The 14340-nt window shown below is 40.3% G+C and overlaps 1 protein-coding gene across 1 annotated transcript in view; it reads left to right on the forward strand.

The window, feature by feature from the left end:
* WRN (WRN RecQ like helicase) overlaps positions 1-14340 on the forward strand; it is a 2579924-nt gene that overhangs the window by 2351133 nt on the left and 214451 nt on the right. Inside the window, 1 exon segment of the mRNA XM_044059154.1 lies at positions 10295-10393. Within this exon segment, the coding sequence (XP_043915089.1) occupies positions 10295-10393 (99 nt within the window).

The raw sequence follows: 14340 nt of genomic DNA on the forward strand, positions 1-14340 counted from the left end.
GTGCCTCCTTTTTCAGTTTTTCATAAAGACAAGGTGTCCCTTTATACTAATCCTTCTTTTATGCTCAAGGTGGTTAATGAGTTCTCTCTTAATCAGTGTATTCATTTACCCACCTTTTTCCCTTCTCTGCAGTCTGCTAGTAAGAAGGTTTTGCACACCTTGGATTTGCATAGACTACTCAGATTTTATTTGGATAAGACCAAAGCTTTTCATAAATGTGAATTGTTTCTTTTCATCCTAGGTCTTTAGGTTTGGCTGTTTCTAAGCAAACCGTTTCTTTTTGGGTATCTAAAGCCATCCCTCATTGATATTCTTTTCATGGGAAGAGCCTTCCTTCTTCTGTTAAGGCTCATTTTACTGGGGTTGTGGCTTCTTCTTGTGCTTTTCACAAGGGTTTGGATACTAATTCTATTCTTGAGATAGCTGCCTGTACTTCTGTGCATACTTTATCAAGCACTATAAATTGCATACAATTTCTAGGGCCAGAGCTGGTTTTGCCAGGGCTATTCTCCATGGCTTCCTAGAAGGCACTGCCTCCCAGTCTTCTTACTCAGCTGTTGTACTCTCCCTATTATAAAGAATACTGCAATAGTGATATGGAAGGACATAGTACAATTGTCATATTTTACCATAACAGATGATGTCCTTCTCTTCACTGTTGCAGTATTCACTGCCTCCCTCCCTCTTCTCCCTGGTTCTTTTTCCTTTTGGATGTGCCTGTTACCTGATGATATCCTTAGGCTGCCATTCCAACTGGAGCTTTTTCAGTTCTGAGGATGGTACGTCTGGACATTACCTTTATGCCTTACTTCTTGCCCAGGGAGCATACTCCTGATGTTTGGTGTTTCCATTCCAACCTAAAGGCTTTGGTATACTGGCTGGACATCAGGCTGCCCTAGGCATAGGATCCCTGTTGTAAAGAATACAACAGTGAACAGAATGACATTTACTCTTATGGTAAGATTTTACATAACTGTACTTTCTCTCCTGGAGCTTTGGTTTCCAAGCAGAATCATCAGTATTGTTTTCTGAGAGTAAGATACTGTGGAAATTTGATTGTAGTTAGAGGATACAGGTTCCCCAAGATCTGCTTTATCCAACAGGATAGTGCAACATGGGTAGTAGTAGATGCATTTTTCCATAGACTGGAGGTAAACATTCCACTGTGCCTGTCGTCCTTTTCCCCTTGCTCTTCATCTGCTAGTGAGTTTTCATGTAGAAATTCAAGTCTTTTTTTCTGTGGCTCTGGGATGTATTTATTCTGTCCTGTCTTGGAAAGATTCCCATCCAAGAACTAAGGTTTTCAGCATTTTGCCAAAATGAGCACATCCAGCTCAAAATGTGACTGCTGTAATAGTCCCTGTGATTCCAGCAGATCTTCAGTGAAATACTGAACTTCTTTATGCTGGCAGGAAACCTTTCACTAGGCTTATGCGTGGTTTATCATGGAAGAAGTTCTCAGTTTTTACTTTCCATTTAGTCCCCTTCCTTCTCTATTTTCACAAATGTAAATCTGTGTGGCCTCCTCTATTCAATCCTAAGGCAGAAGAATAGGATAGACACTTTTTCATATTTACTTCTCTTTGCTTGCTAGTCACTTTTCAAGTAGATTGTCTGTGTCATTATTTTTTATTCATCAGCTAACTAACAGGCTGTAGGCCAGTATAATGTATGATCAGTTCTCTGGGGGTAGGCTGCTTTGAGTGCTTGCTTTAAGGATATTTTTATGACAAACCTTTGAACTGTGGCCACTTGCTATATTTTGGGCCACCACTGCAGAAGCCGAGCATCATTTAGCTATTTTAATACTTCAGGATGTAGTTTTCTCTTTTTGCTGTTGCCACACAATTGAGGTTTTGTATGTGTTTATTGCTTGGAAGTCTGCTCATTTGTTCTACCCACTGCAGAGAAGCCTCCAGAATTAAGACATTGCATGTGGGCTAGTGCTAACCACAACAGTTGATCTTTAGGTATGTGTGCCCCTCCCTTTGTCTGTGGGAGAAAGATACCTGATTTGTAGGCTATGCTGTCTGTATGTCCCCAAGCATATTTCTTAAGATTTAAGCAAATGGCTACTTGAGAAGAGAAGAAATGTGCCTTTATTTCCATCCACGTCATGAGACCCTTTCAAAGATTACCTACACTCAGAGTACTTCCTTGTCTTTGTTTCCACACATTTACCAGATGCACCCTTAATTTCATCTTTTTGTTTTGTTTTAGTGCTGTATGACAACCTATCAGTGGATCTGATGTACATTGTCTCTTTTCTCATCTGTTGTCTTGGAGGATCTTCCTCAAAGCCGCCTCCTCCAATTTATAGATTTCTGAGTAAAAGAACTATGAAGACAAAGGGCCACCCTTCTTGTTTCTGTCACATCTAATATTTTGTGTATGAGGCATGTCAGCATGGTGCAGGAGGCATGTAAGAACTGCTAAGAAAAGGCTTTCAGTTCGGTAATGTAAGCGTGCAGCTCAAAGCTCAGAACATCATTGCTCACTTACACAGCTAATGTAACACCAGGTACCTCTGTAACTGTAGTTCACTCCAGAATTATGGCAGCTTTGCAATTTCAGAGTTACACGTTACTTGTAGTTGCTTTTATAAGTTGTGTGGCATTAAAAGCCATACTGCATCACTTAGTCAGTTAGTTATACAGAATGGCTGAGATACACACACTTTTTGGGGAAATGTTGCTGTTACATGGTAAAAGCAGTCTCCGAAAGCAATACCTTTGAGTTATAATGTGCAGATTTGGAGAGCAACAAATATTTCAGTGTCATTAGTTATGTGTACAGTATTATGTAATTAACTATTACACCACAGCATGGAGTGGGTAATTCATAGTTTACCCCATATTTTTGCATTGCCTTATTACTATTATAAAGTGGCAGTGTGTAAAATAAGAAATATCTTTTATTTTTAAGAAAGTATATTGTATTATTTAAATTCCTTGCCACATATGTCTGCCTGTCTGGGCTGGTGTAAGTCAACAAGACTGGACTAAGGTACATTACATACATGCCACTGAATAAGGTGACGTAGCAATAGTACATCAGTTCCCTGCAGTTTCTCCTGTTTTAACTGTGGCACAGGTGTATAATTCAAGGATGTTACTTTAAATTCTTGGACGGGCAAAGTGTTTTACAGTAAAGTAAATGAGTTGTGTTTCCAAAACTGTGTGTGACTTTTTGAATGGTGAGTAACACAGTCAAAAATAGAGGTTGCTGATCATAACCTGCTTATTGTGTGTTTATGACATGAATGACAAGAAATTCACCTCGAGAGTGAAGCTCAAAAAGTGAATCCTGGTATTCATGTCGAGAACACACAAAGGTTAGGATTTTAGACCCATTCATAATTCATTGTAGTGCATGGATCTCTTTATGCTCCATGCTCTACTAGTTATTAAAAAATACTGTTTTACAAGCTATGAAAGCTGTAAAGCATTTAGCAAGCACTGTCAGTTCCCATTACTGTCAACAATCAAGATTTTTGTCTCATGTCTGATCTCTTCCTTATAAAATCTGTGGTTTTCAGACAAATTACTGAGGATTAAATTCACAAAATAATGACATACATTTCAGTTTCATACTTCACATCCTTCAGAAAATGCAGGCAAACATGCATCCTGTTGTTCTAATCAGTTTATAAGTTTATAACATGAAGTTAGGGACATGTTACCAGTATGGACAGCAGGAAGAAACAGATCTGTTTTCTATTCTGCCTTTATCTTTGTTGGTCAGTACTGGCAGATTTTATAGCCTTGCATGAGACCTAATCTTAGCAAGTTAAGCAGAGGGTTCTTTACATTTGTTAAGGTCAGATGCTCTTCGTGTTTCACTGTTGCAGTCATTACATTTGGGTAATCTGCTGGCAGGTTGCCCTCAGTCGGCCTGATTAACAAAGTCTTGGGTCCTGCGTCACTTGCTGCCCCTTCCATGAAGTCAGGGGTATAAAACATGCAGCCGACGCCATTACATCAGTCTTTCTTGCCGAGCGGTGCCCGAAGCAGAAGCAGTTCGCAAGTGCCAGTTGGCCGACTCCTGAAATTTTCATTTTCGAGTTTCAGAACCAAAGTCTTCAACTTAAAGCTAAGTACCCTATTGGGGAAACTTTTTCTTGCTCCTTACCAATGTCAGTAAAAGTTAATAATTGCATTACTTGTGGAAAGCAAATACCTCATAAATATTTTCATTCGTACTGTATGCCTTGCCTAGGCCCAGACCACAAAGTACCTTGCTGTCGGTTTTGTGCTTTATTTAATCAGCGAACTATCTGTCATCGGTATATTTTTGCCTCTTAATATTTCGGTTCTCGGTTTAATTATCCAGAAATGTCATCAGTTAGCCATCCGACTACTAGGATTCCAAAAAAAACGCAAAGATAAAGACAGAGACAGGCTGCTGAGGTCCAAAACTGCCGACGATGCTTCTCCTAAGCCAGTCGCCAGTTCGCCGGTACTCAGTGAGGTGCTTTTGCAGCCCCTGATACACGCTACTTCTGATTCACAGGCTTCTACTGAGACCCATTTGGAGTCCGGTATGCTGCGAGATACTTCAACTATGGAACCCGCGGATGTCTCTACCTTGGATGGGTCCGGAGCCGCTGTGCAGGCACCGGCGTCTGAGAGTGTATTCAGGCCTACAGACTTGCATATTAAATCGACACTGCCTTCATTACTAAGGCCTAAATCTCGATCCATGTCTAAAAACGACTCCCAGGCCACATGCTCAGGCCCCTATGCCTAAAAAGCAAATGATAAAAATGGCTGAAGATCTAATAACTCTAATCAGGGATAGTAACCCCCCCCCCCCAAAAAAAAGAGGCCTAGGGCTCAGCTTGATTATGAATCTTCTGATCAGGATTCTGTTTCTTCTGAGTCTTCTGATGACCTGGATTTGCCCATACCTACTTATGAGTATTCTGATGCAGAGGATTCCATTCCCTCTGCTTCCCCACCTGAGGATTTTTCTTTTGGGGAAACTTTACATACTTTAAGGGAGCATTTCCACTGGGAAAGCCAGGAATTTTCTGATTCAAAAAAGAGACTTAGGGATTTCCTCCTTCTACCTCAGCATAGGCCTTTGGCTGTACCTCCTGTACTAGACATTGTTGATGTGTTCTCGGAATTCAGTTTGGCCCCTGATTCTTTGCCTCCGGCTCCTAGTAAACCTGACAGATACTACAGGGTTCCTGAGTCCCACAAGTTCCTTTTCAAAAATCCTGTTGCAGATCCAGAGACTATTTCTCAGGGGCCTAAGGGCATAAATGCTTCTGCTGCTAAAAGTTCTACCCCTTCCGATAGAGACTCCAGGGTGCTGGATAGATGGGGTAAAAAGGTTTATACTTCTGCAACCTTGGCAATCAGAGCTTTAAACTGCCAATTTCATATGTTAAAATATCAACAGCATAATTGGACTGCTTAAACAGAAAATGATAATTCCTGACTGTGTGGAAAATAAAGATTTACAGGATTTAATGCATTCTGCTGAACAAGTTGCAAAACATACTTTGCAATGTGGTTTTGATTCTTTAGAGGCCTCTTGCAGGGCTGCTGTTACTGGGTTTGTACTTAGAAGGCATGCTTGGCTTCAGGAGCAATCTTTGCCTGATCATGTTAAAGCTAAATGGTTGGATGCTCATTTAAATCAGGACCGCCTGCCTGGCAACAAGGCTGAAGAAATTCTCAAAAAGATGGAAGATGAGCTAAATCCATGCAAACTGTTAAAGATTTTTTACAAGTGCAACCTCCAAGATTTAGTAGGCACTGGCCTTCTAAGAATTGGTCCTTTCCAGTTCCTTCCAGGTCTTCTCAAGCCAAACCCATACACAGCAAAACCCCCAGGTTTCAGTCCCAGGGGACTCTCAGAACTAAGCAGTGGGGGGCCTCCACTTCCAAATCTGGAAATAACAAGACACCCCCCTATGGTAAACAGTCTCAATGACTTGCTTTTAAAATTCCCAAGCACTTATCTTTTGACCCACCCTTTGGGGGGAAAGATTGCTCTTCATGCAAGGAACTGGGAACTTATAACCCAGGACAAATGGGTTTTAAATAGTGTCCCAGGGATACAGATTTCATTTCCACACGTTGCCAACACCAAATCAGTGGGCAGAGGCTCAAAAACAAGTACTTTCCCTCTTAAGCATGGGGGCTATTCAAGTGATACCAGAAGAGGAAAAGGGACAAGGTTTCTACGCCAGGCTTTTTCTGGTACCCAGAATAGACAAATCATGGCGTCCAGTCCTGGACCTGTCTACTTTAAACACCTTTCTGGAGATTCCAAAATTCAAGATGCTGACTCTTCAGTTACTTCCTATGCTAGGCAAAGATGCCTGGTTGGAAACACTAGATTTAAATGAAGCATACCTGCACATCCCAATCAGGGAATCTTGCAGAAGATTCCTAAGCTTCAAAGCAGGCTACTCGCATTATCAGTTCTTTGCACTGCCCTTTGGCTTGTCTACTTCGCCCAGGGTATCACAAAGTGCCTGGCTCCAGTTATTGCATTTTGCAGGCAAAGAAATATTCAAATATATCCATACCTGGACGATTGTCTAATTCAGGCAGAAAACCAGGGCATACTTTTAAATCATCTGGCATTTGTAAAAGGGGTTCTAACTTGTCTGGGGTACACCATAAACGAAAAGAAATCACAACTGGTACCCTGTTAACAAATTACATTCCTGGGTGCAAGCTTGAATACAGCTGCCCAGATGGCTTTCCTCACACCAGGAAAGCAAATTTGTTTGGTAACCTACTTCAAACAAGTGGTCACAAGCACCCTGCTATCTGCAAGACAAATACTGCAAGCCTTGGGGTTCATGGCCTCCTGCATTCTTCTAATTTCATATGCAAGACTGAATATGAGGAAACTACAGTGGTATCTAAAAAGTGTATGGGGTCAACATTATCACAGTCTGGAAACAATGATTCCTATCATACCTTGCCTCCACCTTGAGTTCCTCTGGTGGGCAGAAGCCTGTCACCAAAACAAGGGACTACCATTCACACTACCCCCTGCTGCCCAAACCCTAACTACAGATGCATCAGACTATGCATGGGAGGCTCACCTTGCAGGGAAGTGCATTCAGGGAAAATGGAACCCAAATCAAATGCACCTACATATCAATCAAAAAGAAATGTTAGCTTGTACAGAATGCTCTGACAGCCTTCAAGGACTACATTCTTCCAGGACAACTAATGGTAAACACGGACAACACCACAGTTATGTGGTACAACAAGCAGAGGGGTACACATTCCTTCCCCCTCTGCAGACTAGCCATGGCATTATAAAACACAGCCTTGAGCTGTGCACCTACAAGCTTAATTCCTGCTAGGAAAATTGAATACACTGGCAGACGGACTAAGCAGAAACCTCATGGACCCACACGAGTGGAAATTGGAACCAATGATTTTCAACATGTTGACAAGCGAATGGGGGAGCCCAGACATAGGTCTCTCTGCCTCTCCCCAGAACTACCAGTTGGACAAGTTTTGCACAAGGACTCCTCACAAACAAGCCTGGAAAGTGGATGCTCTGTCCTTCAGCTGGAAAAACCTATCAGTCTACGCCTTCCCCCCTCTGCCTCTGCTCTCCAAAGTTCTACTAAAAGTCAAACAGGACAAACCAAGGATGATCTTGATTGCTCCAGACTGGTCGCGCCAACACTGGTACCCCCTCCTGCGCAGTGTCTCGCAGTTATCTCCATGGCACCTGCCTCAGACCCCTTCCCTGCTATCTCAGCAGGAGAACCAACTTCTGCACCCTCAGCTTCCAACATTGAAACTTTCAGCCTGGCTAATCACTTAAATTCACCCTTATCATCCCTCAGCAAACCTGTGATGGATGTCATCTTGAAGGCAAGGAGACCTAGTACTAGAAAATCTTATGCTGACAAATATAAAATATTCTGTGCCTGGAACCAGTCTCAAGGGATGAGCACAGCAGCGCCCAATTTACCTCAGATTTTGCAATACTTAACTGAGATGCTTCACAAGGGCCTATCTTTTTCCTCCATTAAAATCAACGCCTCAGCTATTTCAGCTCATTATAACACAGAACCGTCCCTCTTTTCGCATCCTCTTCTCAAGCAGTATCTCAGAGGGGCAAAAAACTTGAGATCACCCAGGAGAGCTCCAACCCCTGCCTGGAACCTTAACTTTGTTTTGGAGAAACTCACTCTACCTCCTTTCAAGCCAGCTGCTACTGCAGACTTAAAATGTCTTTCTTGGAAAACAGCCTTCTTTTTAGCAATCACTTCAGCTAGAAGGATATCTGAATTACAGGCCCTTATGGCAGTGAAGCCTTTCATCATCTTTCATGCAGACATGGTATCACTCAGGACCAGTCCATTCTTCATGCCCAAGGTGGTATACAGTGTGGCTGTTAATCAGTCCATTCATTTGCCAACCTTCTTTCCCAATCCGCAGAACAAAGGGGAACGGATTCTGCAGTCCTTGGATGTGCACAGACAACTTAGATTCTACTTGGACAGGACTATACCTCGAAGAAAATCTGAACAACTGCTGGTAGCATTTGCTGCAGGGGCACAGGGGAAGGCTATTTCAAAACAAACCATTTCTAAATGGATAAGCCATTGCATTCATTTCTGCTATAAGCACCATGGAAAACCTATCCCCCAGGGGACCAGATCTCACTCTACCAGGGCTGCATCTACTTCTGCAGCCTTTCTCAGAGGTGTTCCTACCAGGGACATCCTAGAAGCTGCTACTTGGAGCTCTGTACATACTTTCACCAAGCATTATCATTTACCAATTTTCTCTAAATCCAGAGCTGGCTTTGCCACTGCTGTCTTGCTGGCCCTAATGCTATATAAACTCCTCCTCCCAACCATAGCTTTGGGAATCTACCCAAATGTAATGACTGCAACAGTGAAACACGTAGAACATAGTACAGTTGTGTACACTTATCATAAATGCAGATGTTTGAGTGTATTCACTGATGCAGTCCTGGTTACCCTTCCTCCAGCCCCCTAACTTTTTCTGGCTATACCTCTACTTTCCTTTACTATGCTTAAAAGCCTTTTTAGTGTATTTGCTTTTTGCTGGAGGTATACCTTTGTGTTTTTGTTTATTTACTCCCCATTAGGGGGGCACCTGACATCTGGGGCAAGAAAAACGTATGTAATGGTGTCGGCTGCATGTTTTATACCCTGACGACCTGACATCATGGAAGAAGGGACAACAACTGACGCAGGACCCAAGACTTTGTTAATCAGGCCGACTGAGGGCAACCTGCCAGCAGATTACCCAAATGTAATGACTGCAACAGTGAATACACTCGAGCATCTACATTTATGGTAAGTGTACATAACTGTACTGTCTTGTACTACAGCAACGTTTAACTGATGTATCTTTTTTGAGATTAGTGTAATCACAGAGCTCCATGCACTACAAATTTATTATATGTTTTAGCATATAGTGACAGTAATAGTGGTGATAGTTTAACTTGCACTTGATGCTAATTAGTTACTGAGGTGTTGCTTTCCTGCTTAATAGCAGGCTGGATCTTCCAAAGAAAATTTAAGTTTGAAAAGGGATTTTAACTGAACACGTAAAGCAGGTGTTTGTTTTCCCTGTTTGGTTAAAATCATTTTACAGCATTTAAATTGCTTTGCTGTGGCACTGAATACCACAAATCTAGTACTGCAGCTAAATTTCACTATATAAAAGTGCTGTGTGTGTGTGTCACCTGTCTTTAAAGTGCTTTAAGACTTAAATGAAACAAAGCAGCTCACACCTAGGAGTGAAGCAGTGGTGAAAGCATCAAGAGCTGTAGGTGTGAGTAAGCTAAAGGTATTCAGCAACTGTACAGGTCTCTTTCCAATGCAAATATCAAACTTGATAGTGGGATATAACAGATTTGACCTCCTCTTTGGAGTGCAGTGTGCTACACTAGGAGCTAAGATATTCCATTATATAATGTCATTAATTGCATACATTCACTAGGCTGGGTTAATATATTATCAGCTGTGATTGATGGGTTAATAACATAAAAGTCGGGTATATGGTGTTTGTAATTAGAGTTCCCCTTTTATTTGTGAAATATGTAATTATGGTGCCATGTTTCCTGCAACTGCATCAAAACTTGGAGTATTGTAGGCACACAAAAGATGAAAACAATATCTGGGGTTATAACATTTCTCTGATGTCTGATTGTGAGCTAAAACCTATAACCACCACATACTTTTGTGTATATATATATATTTTTTTTTTTTTTGTAAAATTGTTGTACCTGTAATAAAAGAGGTTTCTGTTTTAATTTAAAGGGAAAGTCTGTAAAGAAGCAAGATGGTACTTCACAATTTGTGAAGGAAAGTGTTCACCAAAGAGAAAAAGATCATCTGTACACAGATTCTCTGTTTGAGGTAAAGGAAGCTGCATGAAAATGTATATAAAAATGTAAAAATCTGCATTGTCATTGCCAGGGTTAAATGACCAAGTTTCCATAAGTCGTCTGTTGAAGCTGAAATCTTTAGTCAGATAAAAAATGTATGTGCACGCATGTGTGTGTATATGTGTGTGTGTGTATATATATATATATATATATATATATATATATATATATATATATATATATATATATATATATATATGTGTGTGTGTGTGTGTGTGTGATATACATATATATATATATATATATATGAGAGAGAGAGATTTTTTTTTTTTATATAATTAGTCATTAATATATTTTTAAGTACATGGTTTATTGCTTTATTATTTAATAGTTTAGAGTGCCTATAGAGTTTTTATAGAAAATGGGAATTTTTATTGGCTGAAACGGGATGTGTGAACAGCTGTTGTGGTGATGTGTTTTTAGAATTATTTAAGTTGTAGCAAAATCGTTATCTTAAATTATTAAGAATAAGAACAAAAGTGTTTGTCTGTGGAGTTTTCAGTAAAATGACTTGGACTTGTTTATTATTTTGTTAAATATGTGAAGTTTGGTTTAGTTCGTGACTGTGGAGTACCGTTTGTGCTTTTGAGGATTTATGATTAAACTTTGCTGTCAATAGAACTTCTGCAGGCGTTTAAAAAATGCATGAAAACATTAACATTTGAAGCAGTTAAGGAAACAGTTTCACCCAAGCAGACTTAATGGGCAACAGATAAAGGATCCAATTTTATAAGATAAAATGGAACAAAATTAGTTAGAATTTAGCATTTGAATTTTCTATTCCTCGTGGTGTCTTGCATCAGTATTCCTGTAGTTTATCCTGTCCCTCGGGCAGCATTACAAAGGGCGTCTTCATACATCCAGACACAACTGTTGCACTCCATTCTCCATTTAGCTCACATTTTTTTCTTAGTTTATTCTATTTTATTTGACATTTTTTTACTGGGATTCTACACTGATCACAATGGATCATTTGCAGGTACTTCCTGGGTGAAATAATTGATACAGAAGAAAAACAGTGCAACAGAGAAGACAGTAAGTTGTATGTACCAAAAATGGAAGAGAAGGTAATATATAACAAATACCGTACAGCTGCTATTAGTAAATGTAGCAACAGTTGAGAGAGAAATACATATTTTACATGATAATATTTCAGGTTTATGTGGCACGGGAGAGTGGAGAATTTGAATATAATGGGTATTAGTTGAGAGACAGTAAAGTTAGAGGCTGAGGGGCCCTTATCTCACTCGAACCTATAATGCGTTTCGTATAGTTACATTTCACACCTATAACTCCTTATGGCATTCAGAACTTTTTTTGGGGTCTGACTTCTTTAAGTGACTTACCAGTTAATTATAGATTAGAAGAGGCAAGGAGTTATTAACAAAATGACATTAAGATTGTTAGTCTAGGATACCCTGCAGTGGAGAAGTTAATCTTTGCCACTTATTCATATTTATGTCCATATTTTCATAACTGAAAGACCTACATTTTATCAAGTTATGTTGTGTGAAACAGTGTGAGAGAAAGGGCAGTTCACTGACAATACTGGTTTATATTACACTGTTATGGAAATATTGCTAGTTTGTTAGAAGTTATGAAAATAAGGAAGATTTCCATATGTACTTAATACTTCAAAATCCAAGTGATTTACAAACTGTTGCATGACATTAGGTGAAACCTGAGCTGCTGTTGAAGAAAATAGTCTCTGATATTTGAACTGTTAATTGCACACCTTGAGAGATGGTCCAATATTATTTGCATTACTAAATAGACAATGAAACATATGATGTGATGTTGTCACTCGCCTTTATTCTCACTGATGGTTCAGAACCAATCCATCTCGGCCATTTAAAAAGCTCGAGGGCCTCAGCAAAGCTCGTGGGCATTCTCCCTCACCCATAATACAGCTCCCTAACTTCCTCAGATCTTGTTTGTTGCTCTGCGAAGGAGATGAAGGAGATTCTGAAGCAAGCTCTGGTCTAAGTGTTTTCACTTTTCAATACTATTACTATTTGTCATAGTTTATTTTTATTCTTTACACTCACACACACACACATATATATATATATATATATATATATATATGTGTGTGTATATATATATATATATATATATATATATATATATAGGATATATATATAGGTCCCCTTTGTAATACTGAAATGTCTAATTTCAGTATTTCAAGACAAAAGTATCAAATCTGCAGTTGTGCAAAACTGCAGAATGTCGAACCCGGAAATGCTGAGCCCACGGTGGTGGTGGCGCATTAGATAAGTGTTATGTTTAAGGGTTTTGGGGAGAGTTTGAGAGTATGTGAGTGTTTTGCGAAGTTTTAGGTGTGGGTTAGAGTGTGTGTGTGTAAGTATGGAGAGTGGTAGTGTTTGTATGTATGTGATGTGTGTTTGTGCAAGGGGGTGTGGAATGTGTGGCGGTGGGTTTTCTGTCTTTCCGTGTTTAGTGCGACGTCGAAGTTATATATAAGTAGGGGGGTGCAGGGGAAGGGTAGGTGTTTGTAGTGTCAGGACGAAGGTGTGTTTGTGTGGTGTAGTGTTTTGTTTAGGTTCGCAGTTTTGGGGTTTCTGAGTTTTCAGCTTTATAGTCTCAAGATACTGAATTTCGATATTTCAGTATTTCGAGATTATAAAGGAAATATATATGTATATATATATGTATATATATATATATATATATATATATACACACACACACACACACACACACACACACACACACACACACACACACACACACACACCCTTACCCTGCTTTTTCTGTATTTTAGAGCGAGTGTTAACCCCTTTCCGTTTCTGTTAGAGGATGTCTAACTAATGTCCATTTAAGTTAGAGGACATTTACCCCTCTTTTCAGTCCCCTTCCTCCTTTATCTTCTGTTTTTAGTTAGAGGATGATTTTTCAAAAATGGTTTCTTCCGATCTTTCAAAGTTTTCCTTTGTGTCTGGTTAGAGGACCTTCTGATGTGCTTGTATCATTGTGTGTGTTTTTCTTGTGTAATTCCCTTTTTACATAGCTGTTAAAAATGTCGCAAAAACATGAAGGAAACCTCTTGGTTTTAAAAAGTGCAAGTAGTGTGGAAAGAAATTGTCCTTACTGATTCATGCACTTTGTGTGTGTGCATTGCTTGGGGCGTCTTCACTTCCAAGAGTCGTGCTCCATATGCCATGGTTTCAAGCAGAAGGCTCTTATGGAGCACAAGAATAAGTTTATTTTTCAGGGTCTGCTGAAAATTCCCTTCTTTGAGGCTATATCACCGGAGTTAGCCACCAAATCTAACAAGTGAGACAAATCTTAAAAACATACTTTTTCGGAGCCAAAATCCTCCTCTGAGCTAAAGCAGAAAGTTCCAAGACTATCTGCTCCAGCAGAACCCTCGAAGCAGTCAGTCAGTGCTGGATCCAAGACCATATCGGAACAATTGAAACCATTGGGTCCACAGAATTCAGATATTGGACCCGTTCACCTTCTTTGGAATCGATTGCCTCTCAGCTTCCAGCACCATTTTTGACGAAATCAAGATCCCCTACTCATTCTACTCAGTCCAGCAGCAGTTTGTCCGAAGAAGATGTGGATAGAATAGTGCAGAGGCTGCTGAAGTCACCGGCCTTGGCCAAACTGTTGTTGGATCCAAACCCAAAGGAATCTGATCAGACACTGTCCTCCCCCTCAACACCTGCTGCTACTCTGACCCATCCCTTGGTTTCAGAGCCGGAAGATTCTGATGTTTAGCATGTCTGTATTGGATCTGGATCCTGTAATTTGATATATGCCCCAAGCGTGTCTGCCCAGTCAGAGCAGGAGACCTCTAGGAAATTACACTCTCTGGTCAGGTCCGCTGAGTTGGCTCAGATCTCTCCGGATCCAACCCTGCCTCTGGGGCCTTTAGCACGGGCAAGTTTG

This window comes from Protopterus annectens, chromosome 17.part0 (assembly GCF_019279795.1).
Source record: "Protopterus annectens isolate FY-2018-M chromosome 17.part0, PAN1.0, whole genome shotgun sequence".
NCBI lineage: Eukaryota > Metazoa > Chordata > Ceratodontiformes > Protopteridae > Protopterus > Protopterus annectens.